The 22,716-nt window shown below is 42.8% G+C and overlaps 2 protein-coding genes across 2 annotated transcripts; one reads left to right on the top strand and one right to left on the bottom strand.

Annotated features, from left to right (window-relative positions):
* Window positions 1-600: 600 nt before the first annotated feature.
* RBIS (ribosomal biogenesis factor) lies at window positions 601-5,904 on the top strand. The gene is made up of 3 exons (XM_084281483.1): window positions 601-770; window positions 4,370-4,486; window positions 5,750-5,904. Exons 1-3 carry the CDS (start codon window positions 648-650, stop codon window positions 5,816-5,818), a joined length of 309 nt encoding a protein of 102 aa, XP_084137609.1. The 5' UTR covers window positions 601-647; the 3' UTR covers window positions 5,819-5,904.
* Window positions 5,905-6,042: 138 nt separating this feature from the next.
* Window positions 6,043-21,366, bottom strand: E2F5 (E2F transcription factor 5). The gene is made up of 9 exons (XM_084281482.1): window positions 21,182-21,366; window positions 14,615-14,724; window positions 13,808-13,969; window positions 12,566-12,609; window positions 11,239-11,303; window positions 9,351-9,618; window positions 8,445-8,645; window positions 7,958-8,002; window positions 6,043-6,592 (listed from the first exon to the last, which is right to left on the bottom strand). Exons 1-9 carry the CDS (start codon window positions 21,329-21,331, stop codon window positions 6,483-6,485), a joined length of 1,155 nt encoding a protein of 384 aa, XP_084137608.1. The 5' UTR covers window positions 21,332-21,366; the 3' UTR covers window positions 6,043-6,482.
* Between the last annotated feature and the right edge of the window lie 1,350 nt (window positions 21,367-22,716).

The following is a 22,716-nucleotide window of genomic DNA, read 5'->3' as shown; positions in this document are numbered from 1 at the left end:
AGCCCTGCCCGGCCTGGGCACTGCCTCCTCTGCCACCTGGCTGCCCCATGGGATGGTCCCATGAGAGGTCCCTGCCGGGTCACAGAGGCTTGATTTCATATTTTTTTATTTCATTATTTTATTTTATTTCATTATTTTATTTTATTTTATTTTATTTTATTTTATTTTATTTTATTTTATTTTATTTTATTTTTATTTTTTTCCTTATTTTATTTTTTCTTATTTTATTTTATTATTTTATTTCATCTTATTTCATTTCATTTTTAATTTTTTTTTCACTCATTTTATTTCATTTTATTTTACTTCAGTTATTTTATTTTATTACTTTATTTTATTACTTTATTTAATTGTTATTGCTTTTTATCTTCTTTTTTTCCTATTTTATTATTTTATTTTATTTTATTTTATTTTATTTTATTTTATTTTATTTTATTTTATTTTATTTTTTATTTTATTTTATTTTATTTTTCCCTTTATCCCACTTCCCAGCATCCCGTCGCACCCCCGCCCCACCCCGCTGCCCAGCCTCCCTGCTTTACGGAGGGCGGGGCGGGGAGGGGAATCCCGGCGCCGTGACGTCGGGGCTTCCCCGGCGCGCTCTCTGTGACGCCATCAGCGCGCCGCTCGTCCTCTGCGCGGCGGGGGCGATGGGGAAGAGCCGGGCGCGGAAGGCGGCGAAGGCGCCGAGCGTCTTCTGCATCGCCCGCGGCGGCGCCGGCAAGGCCCGCGGGAAGGGCCGGGCGCGGCGCGTCACCTCCGGGCTCAGGAAGGTGAGCGGCGGGCGGGCTTCGTGAACCGAGCCCGGGGGGGGGTTTGGCTGAACGCGGGGGCACCTCGGTACGGAGGGGCTGGGAGCCTCCCCCTCTGGAGCTACCCGCACCCCGTCCTGCGCGCCGTGCTCTGGGCGACCCTGCTGGGCAGGGCTGGGACCCGGTGATCTCCACAGCCCCCATTTCCCCCGTTCCGGGACCGTTCCGACATTTTGGCCGCGGTGAGCTCCACACCGAGCCGGCGGCTCCTCGTTCCCGACACGTGCAGCCGCAGCCTGCTGGCAGACGGGCCTAAACAGCAGCTCTAAAAAAAAATAAAGGCCTTTGGGATTTTTCCAGGAGAAAAATCTCAGCCACCAAAGCCACCTGACGGGTTGATCGGGCAGCCGGGAACATAAAAACTAATGGAAACAGGGAGCCCCAGGAGGATTTCACGTTGTTGGCTTCCGATCTCTGCTTAGTCGGGAGGTTTCCGCATAGCGAAGGGAAGAACAGGTTTAAAAACGCCTGTATGGAAAGTCAGTAGCTTGTTGGGAGTAAAATTTTATTCTGCGTATTTGAAGTAGTCATCTTTAATTCATTAAGCCGTTGGGGATTTAGTTGCCATTAAGCTCAGAATAGGCTTATTCTGTAATAGATTAAAGCTTCTTGTAACTATACAGACAGCATTAGATACAGGCATTTGTCCTACCTACAGGGCCTCTTTCTAGAGAGGAATCCTTGCCTGGGTACCTAGGATATCAGGCATTAAAACTGACTGGAAGATGCTACTGGGCTCTTACGGGATACCTAAGCCTTATGTAAATTGGGTTGTCCACAGCCCCATCCACTAATTTGACCTAGGAGTTGTCTGCATTTCTTAAGTCACTTTATAGGTTATTATGAATTAAATTACTAATCTGAATTGACTTGTTTTCCCCGGGTCTTGCACCTGGGACGGGGAAACCCTGGCTGCACGTACAGACTGGGTGATGAGACGCTGGAGAGCAGCCTAGAAGAGAGGGATCTGGGGGTCGTGGTAGACAGCAAGTTGAATATGAGCCAGCAGTGTGCCCTGGCAGCCAGGAGGGCCAACCGTGTCCTGGGGTGCATCAAGCACAGCATCGCTAGTAGGTCAAGGGAGGTGATTGTCCCGCTCTACTCTGCGCTGGTGCGGCCTCACCTCGAGTACTGTGTGCAGTTCTGGGCACCACAGTATAAAAAGGACATGAAACTGTTGGAGAGTGTCCAGAGGAGGGCTACGAAGATGGTGAAAGGCCTGGAGGGGAAGACGTACGAAGAACGGCTGAGGTCACTGGGCCTGTTCAGCCTGGAGAAGAGGAGGCTGAGGGGAGACCTCATCACAGTCTACAACTTCCTCGTAAGGGGGTGTCGAGAGGCAGGAGACCTTTTCTCCATTAACACTAGTGACAGGACCCGCGGGAACGGGGTTAAGCTGAGGCAGGGGAAATTTAGGCTTGACGTCAGGAGGGGGTTCTTCACAGAGAGGGTGGTTGCACACTGGAACAGGCTCCCCAGGGAAGTGGTCACTGCACCAAGCCTGTCTGAATTTAAGAAGAGATTGGACCGTGCACTTAGTCACATGGTCTGAACTTTTGGGTAGACCTGTGTGGTGTCAAGAGTTGGACTTGATGATCCTTAAGGGTCCCTTCCAACTCAGGATATTCTATGATTCTATCAGCCTCATGCTTCTGCTTTCTTAATAATGATTCTCTTGGACACTCATCTAGGAATAAATGGGGTTAGTGTTAATGTGTACGTGCTCTGAAATGACGGCAGCTTCGAAAGCAAAAGGAATATGTGTTTGCTTCTGCCTGTGCATTTTGCTGAGAGGTGAATTACCGTGGTAGCTTTTGGAACAGCACTAGGCAGCCTGAAATTTGGGATTGCCTTAAGATGCGTGAGCATGCTTCTGGAACATCTGCAATGTAATATGCCATTATAAGGCAAAGATGCTGTTCAAAGTGTGGTGCTTCAGAAGTAACGCGTGCCAGGGCTGAGATCAGCTGAATCTTACTCTGCTGCAGTGGTGAAAGAGTTCATGCCTCCAGCATCTGCCCTATTCTTCCACCACAGATTATTGTCCCTGGTGCACTGCACAGTGCACCCACGTCTTAGCTCTTGGTGTTCAAAAGAAAGCGTTTTTTGCTGAAATAACTTATAAAGGAGGGCTTGTAGTAATCAATGAGGTGTCTGGGGACCAGGCAAGCGTCCTGTTCTGCTACAGCTGTGGAAATTTCTTTAAATACCATAGCAAAACTTGGTAAATGGTGTTGGCCAGAACAACAGTATGAATGAATAGGAATGCGAGGCGTGATGCTGAAAGGCAGACTAGGTAAAGAAATTCAAACTGGTAATGTCATTTACAAATGAAGTAAGGAGCCCTTCCTGGAACTCCAGCTAAGAGGAGCTGAAGTCTGTGTAGCAGGACCCAGCTGCAACCTGGCTTTTGTTGTGTGTGTATCCTAGTTCTGGGCCAGTACAGGCTCCTTTGCCAACAGAGCAAGTACAACTGCTTTAATAATTTTTGGATTTATTACTACATTAGTAGTACATGATTTGATAATTAGGTGGTGACAAATTTAAGTATAGAAATACTTATACTAAAAAGCAATTTTGGAAGATATGCTTGGAAACATAGACTTACTAAGGTTGGAAAAGACCTCCAGGATCATCTGGTCCAACCATCACCCTACCCCCAGTATCACCCACTAAACCATGTCCCTAAGCACCACGTCCAACCTTTCATTGAACAACCCCAGGGACAGTGAATCCTACACCTCCTTGGGCAACCTGTTCCAATGCCTGACTGCGCTTTCTGAGAAGAAATGTCTCCTCATTTCCAACCTAAACCTGCCCTGGTGCAACTTGAGGTCATTCCCTCTGGTCCTATCACTAGTTACCTATGAGAAGAGGCCAACCCCCAGCTCCTCACACCTTTTCAGGTAGCTGTAGATAGCAGTAAGGTCTCCCCTGTGCCTCCTCTTCTCCAGACTAAACACCCCCAGTTCCCTCAGCTGTTCCTCATAGGACTTGTGTTCCAGGCCTTTCTCCAGCTTCGTAGCTCTTCTCTGGACATGTTCCAGGGCCTTGATATCCTTCTTGTAGTGAGGGGTCCAAAACTGAGCACAGTACTTGAGGTGCGGCCTCACCAGAGCTGAGTACAGGGGCATGATCACCTCCCTGGTCTTCCTGGCCACACAATTCCTGATACAAGCTAGGGTGCTGTTTGTCTTCTTGGCCACCTGGGCATACTGCTGGCTCAGGTTCAGACGAGTGTTGAGCAACACCCCCACCCAGATCCTTTTCCTCTGCACAGCTTTCCAGCCATTCTCCCCCAAGCCTGTAGTGCTGCATGGGGCTGTTGTGGCCAAAGTGCAGGACCCAGCACTTAGCCATGTTGAACTTCTGCCCATTGACCCATCCAGTCCAGGTCCCTCTGCAGGGCCTTCCTATCCTCCAGCAGATTGATACTTTTCCCCAGACTAATACTGACTGCTTAACAATTCTTTAAAAAAAAAAAAAAAGAAGTGAAATTTCACGTCAGTGGAATTGCAGTTTAACATACCAATACATGTAAATTTTTTTCTTCCCTACAGATAAACATTGAAAATGCTGACAAAGTAAGCAAGATAAATAAAGCATTTACTGAAATTCAGAAAGAGGTACAGCAGCTATCAAAAGGCCCTGTAGTGGAACCTCAGAAGAATAACCAGGTAATTTCCGTCTGTAAAAATCTGAGGGGGGAAATGAAGGGCAGTATGTGTTCAAAGCATTATATTCTGGCACTAAAACTGCAGGCAATTCTTGCTGTTGCTTTAGCTATAAACCAAGCTTTATTAATTTCTGGTTTTTTTTTGTTTGTTTTTTTAATGCTGAAATCTGGTTAGCATATTCAAGTCCTACGTAACTACTAAAGGCAATAGAGAAGGTGGGCAACTAAGCTGCAGCGTGCTTCCACAACATAAATATTTTTTAATCTATTAAAAAACAGCTAGAACATCATTTAGAAGTTAATTCCTGCTCCAAACCCTCAAGACCTGTCTCTTTATATTTACTTATGAGAAGTAGCAATATCTGAAACACCAGTTCCTGTATTACAACTCTTGCCTGCAGCACTTGCAGATCAAAACAACATTTTACTTGCTCTCAGCCTAGTTAACAAGGCTGCATGCAGCTTTGAGCATTCACAAGAACTAACTAACCAACTAAATACTGGCAGGCTGCTCCTTATGCTGAATTTAAGCTTCTCTTTACAAAATCTTCTTATGCTGATACTTACTGATGCTGCGGGCATGGCTTGGGGGACAGAAAAGGCCATGGGCCATTATGAAGAACACAGGTGAATCTGTCCTGGCTGTTGGGGAAATAAAGAGGGAACTGGACGGGAGATGAGTAGCATTTACTCTGCCTGGGGTCATCAAGTTTCTGTCTGGAAGTGACAGAATGATTGCCAAAAACCTCAAGGAGAGGCTGAAGGGAGAAGGAAGCTCAGGTGACGGTGCTGCCAGCACAGTATGAGGTCAAGCAAGGACATTGGTGCCAGTGGTCCTAGTCCTGCTAGCTTGCTATTGCATATGGCTGCAAACCTGGACTGTGCCACTATTCCCATGCTAGCAGGGCTCTACATGACATAACATGGTATTTGATCACTTGGGCTGTAAGCAATAGCATTTTTTTCACAGTTTCAAAATTATGCTAGTGAAAGTATTCCCTGAACTAAAAGCTGTGCCTACTTCCATTTGGCCATGTACGTTACTGGCATGATGCTTTGTCTTTCTCTGGCAGCATGAACTACTGCCTGCTTATCTATCAAGTGTAGTGAAGCCTGTAGTTCCCCAAATTACTGAATTATATGACTGCAAAATTAGCCTAAGTTAAATATAATAAAGACAAGCTCATCATCTAGGTAGTATCTTTTTTCCAAACAGTAAAAGTAAATCACTTTCTACTTGACACTGAAACTTTTTTTTTTTCAGGTTTCTATACAACCAGAAGGTGAACCAGCAAACGTGGATGATGCCACAAGCCTATTATCACAGCTGTAATGAATAACAAAGGGGTTCCAAGAACTGAAGATCACACAGGCTTTGTTTGTACAATTTTATTAAAAAAAAATCTTGTTAATATACAAGTATTGGCACACTTTAATACAAACTACAAACAGACCTTTCCTATCATCTAGGAAAGCGGAATGTCAGAAGTCAGTGTGAGAAACTTAAAGTGCTAAAACAGAAGGCACTTCACAAAATTGGTTCACTGAAACAATTAAGCATAACTCAAGTTGATATCCTTCACTTTTCAGCTTGGCAGTGAAAGCTTCAAAATCGTTCGAAAGGTCAAAAAGATATAGAAAGCTTCTTGGCAGTAAAGCTTCAAAGAAAATGCTGATAACTGAGCAAAGCCTAATCATTTTTAAAAAAATGATCAAAAGGCTATAAAGCATTTTCACTTTCCTTACAAAAGAAAACTCCAAATCATTGGATTACACAAAGGACGCTCAGATGAAAAAACGTGTCACAATTCTGAAAAAAGCCCTTTTTTTCTGGTGGTTGAATTTGTTTTGTGAAGTAATTAAGGGAAGCAAAAGGAAATATACTCCCAGAGTCAGTGAACTAAGAAGTTATACATTCATTATTCAAATACTTAGGTTATGAAGAAGTCTAGAATGTTATAGTTAGAGGTAGATAAGTAGTCTGGTTGACACAATATCTAATAATTTAGTATCTGCACATCAAAGAGATCACAGACTCCTTCATTATCATCCAGGTTAAAGTTGTAGTCATCTCCGGGAGTAGGAGAGAGTCGTAAGAGAGGAAAAACTGTAAAGCAGGAATAGTTTAGTTTAAATTAAAACACTTGGAATATCAGCCCTAGCTCATAATTCAGTATGTCTGTCATCAGCAGTGCCAGGGTTAGCCTTAAGTAAAATACTGTCTTGATAGTCTGACAAGTATGCTAGGATACATACTGTGAATACCTGTACTGCCTTCAAACAGGCGCAATAAGTGACATGTCCACATCTTTTTCCTTAGTATTTTATATAAATTTGCTGGGGTGGAATGATAGCTGTGGAATATGGACATAATCTCTGCTTTTGCAGGAAAGGAGCTCCTGAGCAGATTTCAAAATTTTATCAAGTTTCCATCATTTATATTTACACTTCCTTCTTCCTGTTACAGTACTGTATGTATCAATCTTCAAGTATTTATTATTTTAGATACATAAACTACCATTTTCCCTATTGTACAGATGAAAAATGGAGGCTGTCCATTTCTCTGTGCACTGCATTTCATGCATGGGCTTGAGGCCATTTTTGAGGAATGCAAGAGAAGCCTTAGCCCTCATTCTGTACTGCAGCAACACTAATCTAATGCAAAAGAGCTGGGAATGTGCTACATGCTCTAAAAGAGGAGATTATTTCTATTTTAGCTGTGTATTTTATTGGTACGTCCACATAATCCACTCTTCCCTCGTGAATCTTGTAATTGCATGGTTCTTTCTAGATAAGCCGCAGGTTTGTCTTTTGAAGGGCAGATATTAACACAGGCTGCTCACGGAGCAGCGTAGTTATCAGGAGAGAGGAACAAAGCCAGCTGAGTTCACCTCTGTCTGGCAGCCTGCAGTCTGTGAGATATAGCACGGAGGGAGGCATGGAACAAATGAAATTACTAGCTGTGGCTCAGTTCTGCATTCATATGGCCATGAAGATGCAAGACCAGAAAAGGGTTAGATTTGTTCTGCCAGTGTACCAGACCTGGCCACACATCATGCAGGCATGTAAGTATCTTCTGAAATACCTGATCAAAGCTCCTAGAAGAAGCCTGAGGAAGATTAGTATTAAGCTTTTTTTTTTTTCTTTTTTTTTTTTTTTTAAAGGCAGCACTCTAGTCATCAACCTGTTCTTTCTTTGTTCCAGAATTAAGTACTGCTGGGTTACTCATGCATGTAAGTACTTGCTGGATTAAGACTTTCAGATTTTGACTGTTAAATCAAACTGCTGCAGGGAATGGATAGGGGTGCAAAGACAAGAATGACAAGGATAGAGGAGGCAGTACAGGAGAAAGTAGTAGTTTCATACTGACTCTTGGCATGAGACTTAACAGACACCTCCTAAGAGTGCTGTTCATACAAAAGACATGCTACTACTTTTTTAATAGCCTCAAGTAAAGATACTAAATACTTACCATCAGAAGACATGAGTTCATCAATAATATCCCCACTGATATTTCCTGTGAAAACAGGAGCATGCATTTATGGAAGTCAACAGATTCTCCACATTATAACACTGAATTGCAGAAGTACAGCATGGCTCATGTGCACACTGTAGGAGCTGTGGAGACAGCATGCTGTGTATACAAAAAATATCTTTGTATCCCCCAGTTTTTCCTAATAAATATCTCCTGTTCTCCTCATGCTGTACAGTTGATAGCTTATAGCCCTAAAGCCATGTGCAATATGTAGCATATTTGATAGCAGCAGAAAATGAGCTTGCTACTTAGACCTGGCTCAATGGCTTCATTAGAATAACAATAAAAAAAAAAAAGGCCTGTCATCTCTGTGGGAAAAGTGCTAATCTTTCCCTCTGTGCAACTCATTGGTAACTTGGTCAAAAAAGAAAAAAAAGGCTCAAGAAACAATAAAAACATTGAAATATCAACTCTTTCTTCCTACCTGTGGGCTCATCCATCTTTGCTATGTCGAATGAGTTTGGCTTGAGAATACAGTTAACGTCCAAAGGGAGCAAACCCTGATAGTCATTTGAGCTAGCTGTAGCTTGGGCGACATCTCCTGAAAGGCTGGGGTACAACACCGCATCTGGAAGGCTGGAATAAGGAGTTGCTGGAGTTGTACTGTTCTGCTGCAAACTGCTTTCTACAAAGACAGGAAGGCACATTATATAGTCTGTTGTGGTTAAAAAAAAAAACACAAAGCACCTACACCTGGCTTTATCTCTTGAGAAAAACACTGCCAAGGTCTGGGACAAGGTGAGAGGAGTCTATCTACTCCCCATTCCAAACTCAAAGGCACAATTTAATCAGGACCCCACAGAAATGTAGTCTGTAATACCGACAGCATTTTCTTAAATACATGTATTTCCTTATTACCCTACTACTGATATGAAAGAAGACCTGATACTCAGGGAGCCTCTCACTGTGGTTATGTGGAAGTAGGTAAGTGATCTCGTAGCACAAAAGCTGGAACTGGTGCCTATATTATGTCTCATTAAAAGGTACATGTTCAAATCATATACTCCATCAGAGGTTGGCAATTTTGTTCCACGCTGCATTCTGGAAAAGCATCTCAGATTAACAAACAGGATCACATTCAAAACCTCTTTCGTATAAGATGATAAGCTACAAGGGGAGAATCTATTTCACTGGATAGCGGACAGAAGAGGAAGAGGCTTTTCCGTGAACCTCCCGAAAGCTGTTAGTAAGCCCTCAGGCTGGTTTCTTAACAGACACCTGCACTTCTATGCAAATTGTAGATCTGCCTTTCCTTTATCTATCAGCTTTTCTAACAGTTTTTTTCCTACCCCCAGTCCTCCCTCACCCATCTTAAGTGGAAAAAACCCACCTGATGGCGTGTCCACAACTGACGTTTGTGGCAACTGTTGTCCCTGGTTAAGACCATGTTGTTCTGGTGGATTTTGAGTAGCTGTAGTAGGTTTAAGGGGAGTCACTGGAGCTGCAGGCTGAGATGGGGTCTGTGCAAGATCATCGGGTGGAGGAACTGGAAACACCATGGGCTTGGAGGAGCTTGATTCTTTATTTATAAGCAGTACATGAATAGGTCCTGAATTGCTCTTAAGATTGATCTGGTATTTCTTCTGTCCGTTCTGTCCCTGTAGAGGTGGTGCATTAAGAAAGTTAAAATTCCTTTAGAACTTCAAACTGTACAAAAATAGGACAGTAACTGCACAGACTTATTTCTCATAGTAACTAATGAAGATGTTTGAATAGAATTCTCAGATTGATGCACCTTTTACCTCCAGAAGATTGTGCTCTTCTAGTAAAAACACTAGGAAGAACCAATAATTGGCATAAACTTACCAGATCATATGGAGATGTGAAAAACAAAAATATTTAAAAAAAATACAAATGATCTAACAGGAAACAGATTACAAACCTGCTATGCATTTACTTGGCCGCAGCACAGATACAGAAGACACAGATATACTATCTTTCAAAGTCTTTAGGTTATAAATTCAAATTACATTAAACTTGTAGCAAGACTGCAGCTTATCAGTAACAAAACAGATAAATAATGATTTCTGTGCATTTAAATTTCTTCCTCTTACAAGGAGTTTTAGAATGATCTTTTCTGGGACCGACTATCCCACAACAGTTAAATATCTCACTCAAACCGAGTAGACACTGGATCATAAGTCAGCAGAAACAATTCTTAGCTAATTTTCTTAGCTAATTGAGATCACTGGCTCACAGTGGCTAATCCAGCAAGCAGGTTTTCAGCAAGTATGTTCAAGAAAAAACGAGGATAAGAAAAGTGGAAAAGGTGCCTGGGCAGAGAGGACCCAAAGCAAAACAATCCAATTTCAAGTTGTCAATGGACGACTAAAATCAGCTGTTCTTGTCCTCAACAAAAGCCAAAACAGATGCATCACTGCTTTGGTCACACAGAGAACCACACCGTTGCTTGAACAGTTTTCAGCACAGACGGACAAAGATCCAGTACCACTTGACCAGCTTCACAGTCCTAGCTTTGGATGTTATTATGATACCAGACTGTGTTTAGCCTTACTAAAAATAGCTTCTAAAACTTATCTTGTGAACTTCTTCTACAAGTATAGTGGCTATCATGCTTCATTCAACGCTCTCTCCCAACTATGTAAGATACCAACCCTATTTAAAACTGAACCTTACAATAAAAACGATTAAAAGATGGATAGAAGTAAGTAGTTTGGCTTTCTACTCTAATCCTGCTCATTAAAGCCCTCAGGCTAAAAAGAAGTCTGCAGTCTGTGTTTCCCTACCCAGTCTAGTACCACGTGACTGAACACAACCTACATCTAAATTAAAACTACAACTAAACCTAAAAGGCTTTTCTGTAACAGACATAATTTAGCCATACAATAAATGTTAAATTTGACAAATAAAAGTCACTGCTAATTAGTTCTGAAGGGAATTCATAACAATTATACACAATTTGGAAAGCTGCAATTTTTAAGAATAAGAGAGAAGAAAGGGGCAAAAAAACACTATTATGACTTGTTTTCGGTATGAGACAACAGTTACCATTACTCTTTCTTTTGTACACCTAGTATAGGTGTACAAAAAAAACACTTTTTCCCACCCAGCCCCTCCATTCTCAACTAAGACCAACTTATATATATATATATATATGTATTTTTCTCTCATACAGAGAGAAATGCTCAGCTCTAGTGTAGCTCTTCTTCTCCACTATCCTTCTAGAATACTTAGGTAAACAAGAAATCAGTACATACCATTTCGGGTATAGGTACTTCTAACTGCGTACCACAAGGTGCTTGAATTGCTAGAAGTGTGTCTCCTGGTTAAATAGCAATTTTTAAGAAAGTGTTAACTGTGCATATTTTTCATACATCTTGCATGGTATCTACTCGAATGAGATAGGAAAATTCTCTAAGGCCTCTTAAAAGACTGCATAATTCCAGCATAAATAAACTTGTGATGGGACTTGCATAGTCTCTATAAGTTTCAAGATCCAATATTTAACTAGCTTCTTTTTCAGCTACACCAGTTCTCTGATACAGCATACTTTACGGCTTTGAAGAGAAGCTACACAAGAGAGCAAGAAAATGTTTTAATGATTGTCTTCAGTGCCAACATTTCCAAGTGTCTAAGCTCAAAACTTCTGCATCATATACAACTCAGTTGTAACAGTTGACTATAAAACTCACTAGTGGCATACTACGTGCACTAAAACTTACTGGTTAAAGTTAGGAGATCACAATTACATTGACAGTACTTGCACAACATGCCTTATCTGCACATCAATTCCTCTTCATCCATAACTTGGAATAATGCTCCTTTGCTACCTGAGATAGATTTACATGAAGTAAAATGTGACTGGAATACTAAATGCCTCCTCCATATTTTGCAGTAACTAACTCTTTTCCACAACAGCTTCTTTATGTTAAACTCCACAGTAGTTTAATCTTGCATTATTATTTTTTTTTAATTCAAAAACAAACCGAACCTTCCTTATGGCAAAAAGATGATTTTGAGCAAAGCTGGAGGCTGAGCAACAGTCTTCCATTGAGTAACTCAGGATCAGGAAAGGATGTCCAGGGCAAACATTTCTGAATTTCTGCTAGCAAATCTTGGCAATTTGTTCAAACTTCCCATACAGCAAGAATCTTTTTGATTTAGCCAAGTCCCATCTTCAAACTTCAGCTGGCTCCATTTGTATAATATGAAGAATTCCCTCTGACCGAAGCTGCTACCAGAAACTTTTATGAAATCTGGTGAATTGGGTCAACATGGTTCTCCCTGGTTCTGTTAGAGCTAGAGGCAAGCTATTACAAAGTATGAATACAGAAGACAAGCAAAAAGAGTACTCTGAAAACAGGTGAACTTCTATTCCATCCATTCCGTGACTACAACTAGAAAATGCCAGAACTCATTGGTCGTGAAGACTGTGAGAGGCATCTACTTACTACTGATCACTACTGAACACTTATTCTAAATTCAAAATACTCGCAGGGAAAAAGCAGGTTAGCAAGTTAGCTTTCAATAGGAAGATCAGAAAATCCCTCACTTTAAGAAATACAGCTTTTAGAAACAACTCACCATTGAAGCAGTTACAGATATCTTCATGGGTGACATATGAAAATGTAATTTATGTCAAGGAACATTTTTCTAATGCATGAAATGCATGATTTCTTACCCTTTAAGAGAAGTTTGTCCAAACTGAGCCTAAACTATAAACTTACTACTGGTACTCAGAGGTGTAATCAAGGCATGATTTATGATGTTCAGAATAGCTATTTAAAAAATAACACCGTTCCACACTGTAAAAAATAAAAATCTATATACGTAAAAAAAAATACCAGAAGAAAAGAGTCTGAGTAGCTTGAATCAAGAGATTCTTTTTAAACAGAGAACATGTAAAATCTTGTTTTTAAGAATACCATTTACCTCATCAACTTGACACTATAGAATTCAACAATGTACTGGGATGTCCCAAAATCACATAAAAATATGCTGGAAGGGACGTGAGAGTTCACCCTGCCCCAAGGTAGGATCAACTATTAAGACATTCCAGACAGGTGTTTGACTCTCCTGTTCTGGAAAACTTCCAGTGATAGATGATATTCCATCACCTCCCTGGGGGATCAATTCCTGTGTTAGCTCTCCCAGTAATAAGCTTCTCCTCATATCTTACTTAAATCTCATTTCTTATAAAATCCATTTTATAGGTAGAGTTTCTACAGAGCAACTGCAAGTAACGCTGAGTATTTAGCACTGGTACAACCAATAAGAAGGGCATTTTCCTGTTCCAAATCTCAATACTTGGTCAATATTTTATAAGACAGATAAACACATAATTACAAGCAATATAGGCAGACCTCTCTGCTTATTGAGTATTTACACACAGGATAGTTTTCCAGTTCCAAAACAAACAAGCTTCAGGACTTTGTTAATTCAATTTATCCTTGGATGATAGCTTAATCTTTTCAAGAGAAGGAAGTAACAGGGAAAAAAAAAGATTCACATATTCGCTAAGAAATATAAAATCAAGTGCGTGAAGGCAATACAATTCATTTTAAACCAGAATTATACTGTGGGCTTAAAAACTGTTGCCGTATACACATGTGCTATATTATTTTCAGGTTACCTTTCATACAGTCAGAGAGCTTAAAAAGTCATGTAAACATGATTTATACTCTTCTTTTTGAACCAAAAAAAAAAAGTTTAGGCCTTCTTTGTTTCTGAATGAAATGGATAACAGTGTGCTTTACCCTTTACCTATGCTTTAACTGCTGTTTTAATACTAGTTCCAAGATGCACACAATTTGTTGAAAAGGATATTGGTGGTTTGTAGAATCATCCATAACGTTCTTGATGCTTTGCTGTAGCCACAGTTTCTGCTGATCCAATTCTTTCTCTTTCAGCTCTAGATCTTCAATTTCGGATTCAAGATACCTCAGCCTGTCTATTACTTCTTTTGTATTGCAGCCAGCACCTACTCCTCTTAAAAAGGTATAAAGGTTCGTGAAACCACAAGAAATGAAAATCTAAAAGATCATTTCCTAAGTATGCTTCCAGTAATTTGAAAATATACTAATATTCAACATAAAGGAAGCGAACATTTATGTGCCTGGCTGTGCTTTAACAGAAAATGAACATTTTTAACTTCAGATCAGGTTTAGAATTTCCCTCTACCCAACTTGATTTTCTTTTGGAATGTAGGTTCTTCTCCATTACAGATGGTTTGCAGATCTCTTTCACCTCCTTCTTAACTCTTCAGTTATACATTCATCTTCAGGAACCGAAGAGAAAATAGGCATGCAATGCAGGTGGGCAGGTAGGTGGAAATACTGTCACCCAATACCTTCCCAGATTTAGCTAGTGTGAATGCTAGTTATAAAGTAGCACTCCAAGTTTCATGAAAGCATCTCTGGTATATGTTTTAAACCTGATTCTATGTATCAAAGATGCAAATCAAAGATAAGACAAATAAAGTTCATTTAAAACTTCACTGTCATTCCAAAATGTTGCACTGCTCATTGGTGAGCCTAATGTTAATTTTATTCTGTCTTAACTGGTCAGAAGAAGTGGAAGGAGGCAATTTTTGTTGCTCTTGAGCATATGAGGAAATGCAGAATTGAAGCTTACTTCCACTGAATGCTGTTTTTTGACTTCTTCTCAATGAGATCAATCCCCTCCAAAACATTAGTGATATCATAAATCCTTCTCTTCTGCCTCACAGCAAGGGTATCAGCAGCCTATGAAGAGAAGAGCAATGAGTATCAGTAACCTGCATGCTGAGGGCAAACAACACACACTATAAGTCATTCCCCAAAAACATGCCAAATAGTAATTAACATAATTCTGAAGGGAGACGGTTCAGCCCTTCAAGAGCTGGGTGCTCATAGCATCTGCTTCAAATGGCTGGCAAGAGTGGCCTCCTGTGGCTGCAGGGATTGCCAGGAAGGGTCACCTTGTCCAAGGGCCACCCTCACCAGGCAGAAGAGCTCACGCGAATTGCCAAGACTGCCCTCAGCACCTGCACCACACGCTATCACCTGCACACAGGAGCTTGAAGTGCCCCTTCTACAATCTAGGAAACAGTAGGGAAGGCAGATGGCAATACCCTGCAATAGAACAAGCCTCTGAGGCCAACTGCATGTTAAGTTCATCATCCCCTCTGCTGATACTCTCTGAGTCAACTTGTGTTGGGATATGGAGGGATTTGGGGGTAATTTCCCAAACTAGCTGAAGGAGAGCTGCATGACTGTAAGCCAGCACTGTCGTATAAGCCACCGTCAGTGAACGAGTGATAGGACATGAGGAAATTGCCTCAAGTTGTGCAAGGGGACGTTTACACTGAGTATCAGGGAAAATTTCTTCACTGAAATGGTGCTGGTGGTGGCATTCCCACCCCTGGAGGTATTTAAGAGACGTGTGGGAATGGTGCTTGAGGCCATGTTTCAGTGGTGGGCTAGTCGTGTTAAGCTGATGGCGGAACTTGATGATCTTACGTTTTCATCCTAACTGATCCTATGTTTCTGTAACATTTCACTGCATGAATCCACCGTGTGGGCAGCTGCCCGCTCTGCCTGTGGTAGCACGCACCAAGAGCTGCCTCATGGCCTCCAGAACCCCCACGCAGCTCAGGCCAACGCTCGCCCCCGACAAAAAATTTCTCTTTTCAGCTAAGGCTAGCTACGTAGTGTTTCTACTTGCTGTCACAGCATGTCACTGAAAGCAAAGCATAGTCCAAGTCAGAGGAAAGGCCACTTAATCATTTGTAATTCTGCTCATGAGGACTTTTTTTTTTATTATTTGATACAAAGGCTTAAGATAAAATAGCAAAACTGAGCTAGTCACGCCTTCCATATCCTCCTCTTTTTGATGTTGTAAAGTGCCTCAGGTTTAGTGAGTATTAGACAAAAGGATAGAAAAGCAAGGGGGAGTCTGACTGCAACTACTCTGGATGCTCAGATATGTAAAATATAATTGTATTAAATGGATTAAAAGAAATAAAAAGAGAAGGATAAGTGGCAAAGATTTCTGGCTTCCAAATTTGAAGTAATGGGTTAAAGCCAACTAATTTCTTCTATAGGTACACAGAAATTTATTTCAGTTTGTCCAAGTAGCTAATAAATCAATGCTTTTAGCAAAGGAGCCTGTATACAACCTGAGACGACGAAAATGTGGAAGGAAAATTGAATGCATTTTATAGCAAAGTCCGTATTACTCCTTTAACAGTATTTTCTGAACCATAAACAAACTCACTAATCTTCCAAAGAAATGACATTTTCCTATTAGAAAGTTAATTACTAGGACTTAGTCATCCAATTTATATTGGTGAATGTTTTGCTAGAGAAGGGAAATTAAAGGATAAAAAGGAAGAAGAATGAAGATTAAAAAAAAAAAATGTTCTCATAGCCATGAAGTATAAATACTGTTCCTTATTCTCAACAGTGGCATACCTACTAAACGGTGTTTCTACTGACACTGTTATCAACATTTATCTTTTGTATGGTCTTCTCTAACAGTCAGGTAAAAATCTAACAAAACAAACACATGTAAATGCATATAAAATGCATGCTTTAGTTCTCCAAGAACACAGGCTCTTCAAGCCACTCATATCAGCAGGTACGTGCCTGAAATTTTAATGGCACACATACATACTGTTTACAAAAATGGCAAGTAAAGCCTTCAAAATCTAGGAAGTGACAAAATTGATGCTGCCTGTGCAACATATCATACAATCACAGAATATCCCAAGTTGGAAGGGACCCATAAGGATCAAGTCCAACTTCTGGCACCACACAGGTCTACCCAAAATTTTAGACCATATGACAAAGTACACAGTCCAAACATTTTTTAAACTCCAACAGGCTTGGAGCAGTGACTACTTACCTGGGGAGCCTGTTCCAGTGTGCAAACCACTCTCTCAGGGAAGAACCTCTTCCTGACGTCTAGCCTAAACCTCCCCTGCCTCAGCTTGACACCATTCCGGTGGGTCCTATTACTGGTGATTAAGGAGATCAGATCGGTGCCTGCCCCTCCACTCTCCCTCGTGAGGAAGCTGTAGGCTGTGATGAGGTCCCACCTCAGCCTCCTCTTTTCCAGGCTGAACAGGCCAAGTGCCCTCAGCCGCTCCTCATACATCTTCCCCTCTACGCCCTTCACCATCTTTGTCACCCTCCTCTGGACACTCTCCAATAGTTTCACATCCTTTTTGTACTGCGGTTCCCAGAACTGCACACAGTACTTGAGGTGAGGCCGCACCAGCGTGGAGTAGAGCGGGACAATCACCTCCCTCTATATTTCACAGTCTTCAGTAGCACAATTTTTCATATTTCTACAAGATCCCTACATTGTTCTGTGCAAAGAATGCACAGCGTACACTTAATCAGCAGCTATTCAACATCCTGATTAAACTGACTTTTAAAACTTATCATTTTCAGCTTATGTCAAATGGTTGAGACAGATCCAATCAGCACAACAGAGGCACATCTACCACAAGGGCTCTGCTGAAATGGTTGGGTGTAGCTTCCACATATCTTTCTCTGGATAATTCGAATTTGGAATAGCTTCATAAAATCTTTTTAACATAAAGGTGCTACACTCTACTCATTCCTTAGTATCTCCTCACAATTTGAACAGGTATGTATCCAAGACAAGTGCTATATGGCTGTCTCACAGAATGGTTCATGGCAGGGGCATGGAACTAGATGATCTTTAAGGTCCCTTCCAACCCAAACCATTCTGTGATTCTGTGATCTGGGAAAAAAAAACACTTGTCACAATGCTTGAGATTCCAAGCGTACTCAGATCATGCAACTTTTGCAATACAGATAACGTGCTGTTCAGCACAGTTTGAGTTGCATGTGTGCACACACACAAAGCCCTGCCCAGGAATAAGCCAAACAAACAGAAGGAGGATAATAGAGTCGAGGTGCATTCTCATGCACCAACTTCTTTGATCCCTAGGAGCTGACAAAAGGCACTGGGCATTACCAGTGAGCACAGCACATTTAGCGTTATAGGAATTTGCCAGAGCACTGGGGCAGAGTCATTACTGAGAAGCTTAACAGCGCAGAAGGGTCAGTCAGCAATGCGTGCTCGCTCTCCTTGTGTCAAATGAAAGAAGTGCTGCATCTTACAGACTGTGCCCGCAGCAGATGACAACAGCCTTCTCCCAAAGACGACTGTCAACAGCTTGGACGGAGTCTGAAACTGAACAGTGTGTTTGGCAACCAGTGTAAAACTTCTGGAGAGCACTGCATGCATAAAGATTAAACAACTGTAAAATTGAACAAGCAGGCTTGTTTTTTTTGTTGTTCCTTTTTTCTTTTTTCCTGTGGAATAGGGCAAGTTTAAAGCAGTTGTTACTTGTTCCTGATCGATGCTTTGCTAAAGGCAGGTGCATGCCCAGGCTAACTGGGCTGAGTTGATGTTGAGGTTAACAAACAGCTCTGTGTAGCTTGTGGTCTCTAAGGAAGCAACTGCTGCCGAGATACGTATGAGGCCTGTGGCTAGCACAAAAATGGAGTTTAACATGTTACGGTGGCTAAAATGCTAATGGACTAAAGTCTTTATAAAAGGGAACAGAGATTAGAAACTGCGGAAAACCTAGGGAATTCACCAGTACAGAAGTTCAGTACTGTTCTGGTTCCTACGGAGTAAATATCCAATGCTTGATCAGACATCAAATGCAGTAAAGTTAAAATCTGAGGGTAGCAGCGACAGCAGGAAAGCAGACTAGGTAATTGGAGTGTCTTTTCTAGTTTTGTTACCATACGCTTCCCTGACTACATCATCTGAGTGACATAAGAAACTGGCTTCTTAAATCTGCACTTCCTAGGCACCTGACAAATTGTTTTGAGTTGTTCTCCTTTCGTTTTCTACATCAGGTAGACGCATCAGGTATTAAACACTTAAACAACATGTACGTTTTTAGTTGAAAATTTTGTCCTTGGTAGTTTTTGTTGTCATTTGCTTGTGTTTTTTTTTTTTTTGGACTTCCTTTATTAATTTGGAATTTCCAGACACATGAGAGCCTCATCAGAGCATCTGAGCAGTGGCTGCAAATCCAAAATCCCCTATTATTCCCACATTTGCAATGTTTTCTGTCCCTTTAGCAGAACAGGATAAATGTCAGTAGCAAGCAAGTGTATTTTAGAGTATCTGACACTTTGCACTGTTAATCAGAAACAATATTTAACCCTGAGTATAACAGGAATGACATTTTGCTGTAAGCCAAGTCTACTTAAGAAACTGAAGCTGAAGCACTAGAATGCTGCTGAAAAGAAGGAACATACTGTGCGCTGGGATGCATTGCAGGTGACTTAGCTCTTACTCACTCATCTTTAATATTTCTCCCTTTCCTGCAATTGGCAGGTTGCTGAACACAGGGACTTTACTTTCATTCCCTTCCATCTCATAGTGTTTGAAGCTTATTTCCTTAACTGTATTTGCTTATACAGGGTTACTCAGTGACTACTATGCAATTGTTCAGGATCAGCTGTTTAATTTAAAGAATGAGAACCGCAGAAACTAAATTCCCAGTAAAGAAAATCCTAACAACTCAGGGGAGTAGAAGCAAGGTGTTAGCAGTGAAGAGTCGTCCAGCCCTGAAACATTTCCAAAGTTCAGCAGGCAGAACTCGCAGGGCTCCCTGCACCAACAGGGAGCAGTGAGCACACACGCACAGGACAACGTGCCACTACCGTTTCTTAATGGGTCAGCACACGTGCCCCCAGGTATCATTTTACAGACTGCTTAACTACAGACGTATCCAAAGATCACCAGGAAACATCCTGTAACACTGCCTTTCATTCTCAGTTGCTAAATCACAAAGCTGAAAGTACACTGAATAACTCCAAATTGTATTTTCTTCACAGTGCACTTACGATTTTGCTACAGAAACACTAATCAGCTGCAAGACATCAGATGGTCAATACCTGTAAATAGGATAAGAGACATCTGAAAATCTTCACTGCATGAATCATTTCTTGGAACTCTCTGTTTCGTTTCAAAGAGCGTTCTGTTCTTCGGTTTCCTAAGCACACCACCATATGATATGCGTGCTGCTGTTCATTTTGTTCCTAGATGCGTGACTTATTTATGAGAAATAGCAGGTTACAGAAATGTATGGTTTGACTGTTTATGAAAGCTTTAACGATTTACTCACTTCAGTTAGTATTTACTAAAAAAAATCCAACATGCCGTGTAATTCAGAAACCAGTCTCCAGTAAAGGTTCTGAACAGGGCTTTTTAAGATTTTTGCAATACCCATTTACTTTTCTAGCGTTACTAGAGTTACTAGCGCTTTTACCATCAGCACTACCATTTTCTTTCAATGGCAAAATTCCCTTTACTCACAAGAGGGAGACAGAAATGTCAGTCCCATCTAGTCATACAGCTCAACTTTATTGTTCAAATCCGCCCTCATCAGCTCTTTAAGCCAAGCTTTTTGGCCCAGGGTCTTCCAAATGTGGTGGGTTTTTTTCTGCTTCTCAAACTGACCTGACAGATGGAGTAAGCCACACAACAATCCCCAGTTTGTGGAGTGCTTAGTTACATTTTAGTGAAGACAGAGGCGAATTAAATGTGAATAAATTAACCTACTTGCACGAACCACCCAAGCCCCCAGCATAGCTAAGCTGGGTTACAGCCCCTATCAGCATCTTCCCAGCTCCCTCGGGACAGCTTTACCAGCCACAGGAAGGTTTCAAGCGCTCGCTCTCTGCACATGGATGTGCAAAAAGGCTCCGAGCACACGGACTGCCTACACGAGCCCTAAAACCTAGCAAACAAATAAGTTGAGCTGTCCAGAAAGGGCTGTGAACACCAAGCCAGCACGTTGCTAAGATCCTCAGCGAGGAGCCAGCCGACCAAACACCGCCTTACTTCAACCTGTATCTCAACGAGATAAGCCAGGGCGATGCCTGCTGCTGCTTCTCCCGACACCACACCTATTTGAGGAAGACCCGAGTCTCCCCCACCGTCCCGCACGGTGCTGCCAGTGCCACGAGGGCATCAGAGCCTGCCTCGAGACTTCCCCACCGGCCTCAGCAGCACGGCGCTCCCCTCACGACCCGAGAAGCGGCGAGGGGCCCCCGCCCCGCGGCTGTGTCAGCCGAGCACCCGCGACCTCCGCGCACCGAGGGCCCGCCGCGGGGCCCCGGAGCCCCGGCAGCACGGCGCTGCCCGCCCGCCGCGCACCGCTTTGAGGTCCAGCACGCCGTCCTTGGCCTCCTGCAGCAGCGACACGAACTTGGTGGTCAGCAGCCCCAGGCTCTTCTCGTGACGGCTGCTGCCGCCACCACCGCCGCCGCCACCACCGCCGCCGCCCGCCTCGGCCGCCGCGGCCATGCCGCCCGCCCGCCCGCGGGGCCGCGCCACGTGTGGCCGCCGCCGCAACGGCCCGAGCCCGGAACGGAGCCGGCCCGGGGGCTGCGGCGGGAGGGGCGGCGCCGCAGGAAGTGACGGGGCCGCCGTTGCCTGGACACCGGCGTGGTGGGGCCCGCGGGGCGGCCCGGCACCGGGACGGGGCATTTGGGGGTGTGTGTGTGGGGGCCTGACGAGGGGTACCCCCCCCCCCCCCCCCCGGTACCACGGCTTGTCCGCGGCGAGGCGGGGCCGCTTGGGTTAGGTGTGGGCGCCGGAGCTGTGTCCTTAGTGAACGCGGAGTGCCCCTGCCCGGGCTGCTGCCGGAAGGGGGTCGAGGGGTTGGAGCAATTCTTCTAGAGGGAAAGGCTGAGGGAGCCGGGGGTGGCCCGCCTGGGGAAGAGAAGCTCCGGGGAGACCTCCTTCAGGCCCTTCAGTACTTAAAGGGGCTTGTAAAAAGATGGGGAGTGCCTCTTTGCTCAGTCAGATAACGACAGGACAGGGGGAAGTGGTTTTAAACTATAAGATGGGAGATTTAGATTAGAGGTTAGGGGAAATTCTTCACTGTGAGGGTGGTGAGGCACTAGCACAGGTTGCCCAGGCACGTTGTAGATGCCCCAGCCCTGGAGGTGTTCAAAGCCAGGTTGGCAATCTGGTCCAATGGGTGGTATCTCTACCCATAGCAGGGGGGTTGGAACTGGGTGATGTTTAAGGTCCCTTTTAACCTGAGCTGTTCTATGATTCTAGCAGCTGAGAAACTTAGCTTGAAGCCCTTCACAACCAGCACAGCACCTGTAGCCCCCAAAAAACAGCAGCCCTCCCTGGCTCTCAGACCCCAGCTCAGCCCTAGCTGCTAGAGCACTCAGGTGAGACAAGACACAGTGATGCTCCAACCAAAGGCACAGCCAGTAGGGGATGCTTACCTTGTCCCTCACACTGGTGTCTGACTGTGTGTGTCAGGAGTCTCCATTCAGATAAGCATTTTTCTCTACATTGTTATGTTAAAAGTAGAGAAGCTTTAGAATTCCTACACTGGGGATTTTAGAGAAGCACTGCAAGAAGAAAATAGTATTGGAAAAGACAAAAAAAAAAAAAAAAAAAAAAAAGGGAAACAATGCCAGAGGGAGAATTAGACCCATGAAAACCAAACAATACAAACACTACTATGGCATGTACATACCCAAGTGCTATGGTATGAGATTTCTGAGCCAAGAACAAAGAACAATAAGAGTTACGGTGAAAAGCAGTAAATACTCCCTGTGACAAAATCAGGAAATAATTTCAGAATTAAAATTTTGGAGGGAAAAAATCTGAAGCTGACATTAATAAATCAAATTAGGGTACAAAGAAGTTCTTTTACCTTGCTGGTA

Source organism: Netta rufina, assembly GCF_964035555.1.
Source record: "Netta rufina genome assembly, chromosome: 2".
Lineage (NCBI taxonomy): Eukaryota > Metazoa > Chordata > Aves > Anseriformes > Anatidae > Netta > Netta rufina.
Note: the sequence above shows the minus strand (reverse complement) of the source record. Positions and strands in the feature narration are given on the sequence as shown.

What these genes read in the sequence shown, in the direction of transcription:
- E2F5 (XM_084281482.1), bottom strand. Translation starts at nt 21,331, where the DNA reads ATGGCCGCGGCGGCCGAGGCGGGCGGCGGCGGTGGTGGCGGCGGCGGT. An exon ending in TATCTGTAACTGCTTCAATG is followed by an intron (nt 11,304 to 12,565) that starts GTGAGTTGTTTC and finishes CTATTTAACCAG; the next exon opens with GAGACACACTTCTAGCAATT. An exon ending in TGAACTCATGTCTTCTGATG is followed by an intron (nt 6,593 to 7,957) that starts GTAAGTATTTAG and finishes CCTGCTTTACAG; the next exon opens with TTTTTCCTCTCTTACGACTC.
- RBIS (XM_084281483.1), top strand. Translation starts at nt 648, where the DNA reads ATGGGGAAGAGCCGGGCGCGGAAGGCGGCGAAGGCGCCGAGCGTCTTC. An exon ending in TCACCTCCGGGCTCAGGAAG is followed by an intron (nt 771 to 4,369) that starts GTGAGCGGCGGG and finishes TCTTCCCTACAG; the next exon opens with ATAAACATTGAAAATGCTGA. An exon ending in AACCTCAGAAGAATAACCAG is followed by an intron (nt 4,487 to 5,749) that starts GTAATTTCCGTC and finishes TTTTTTTTTCAG; the next exon opens with GTTTCTATACAACCAGAAGG.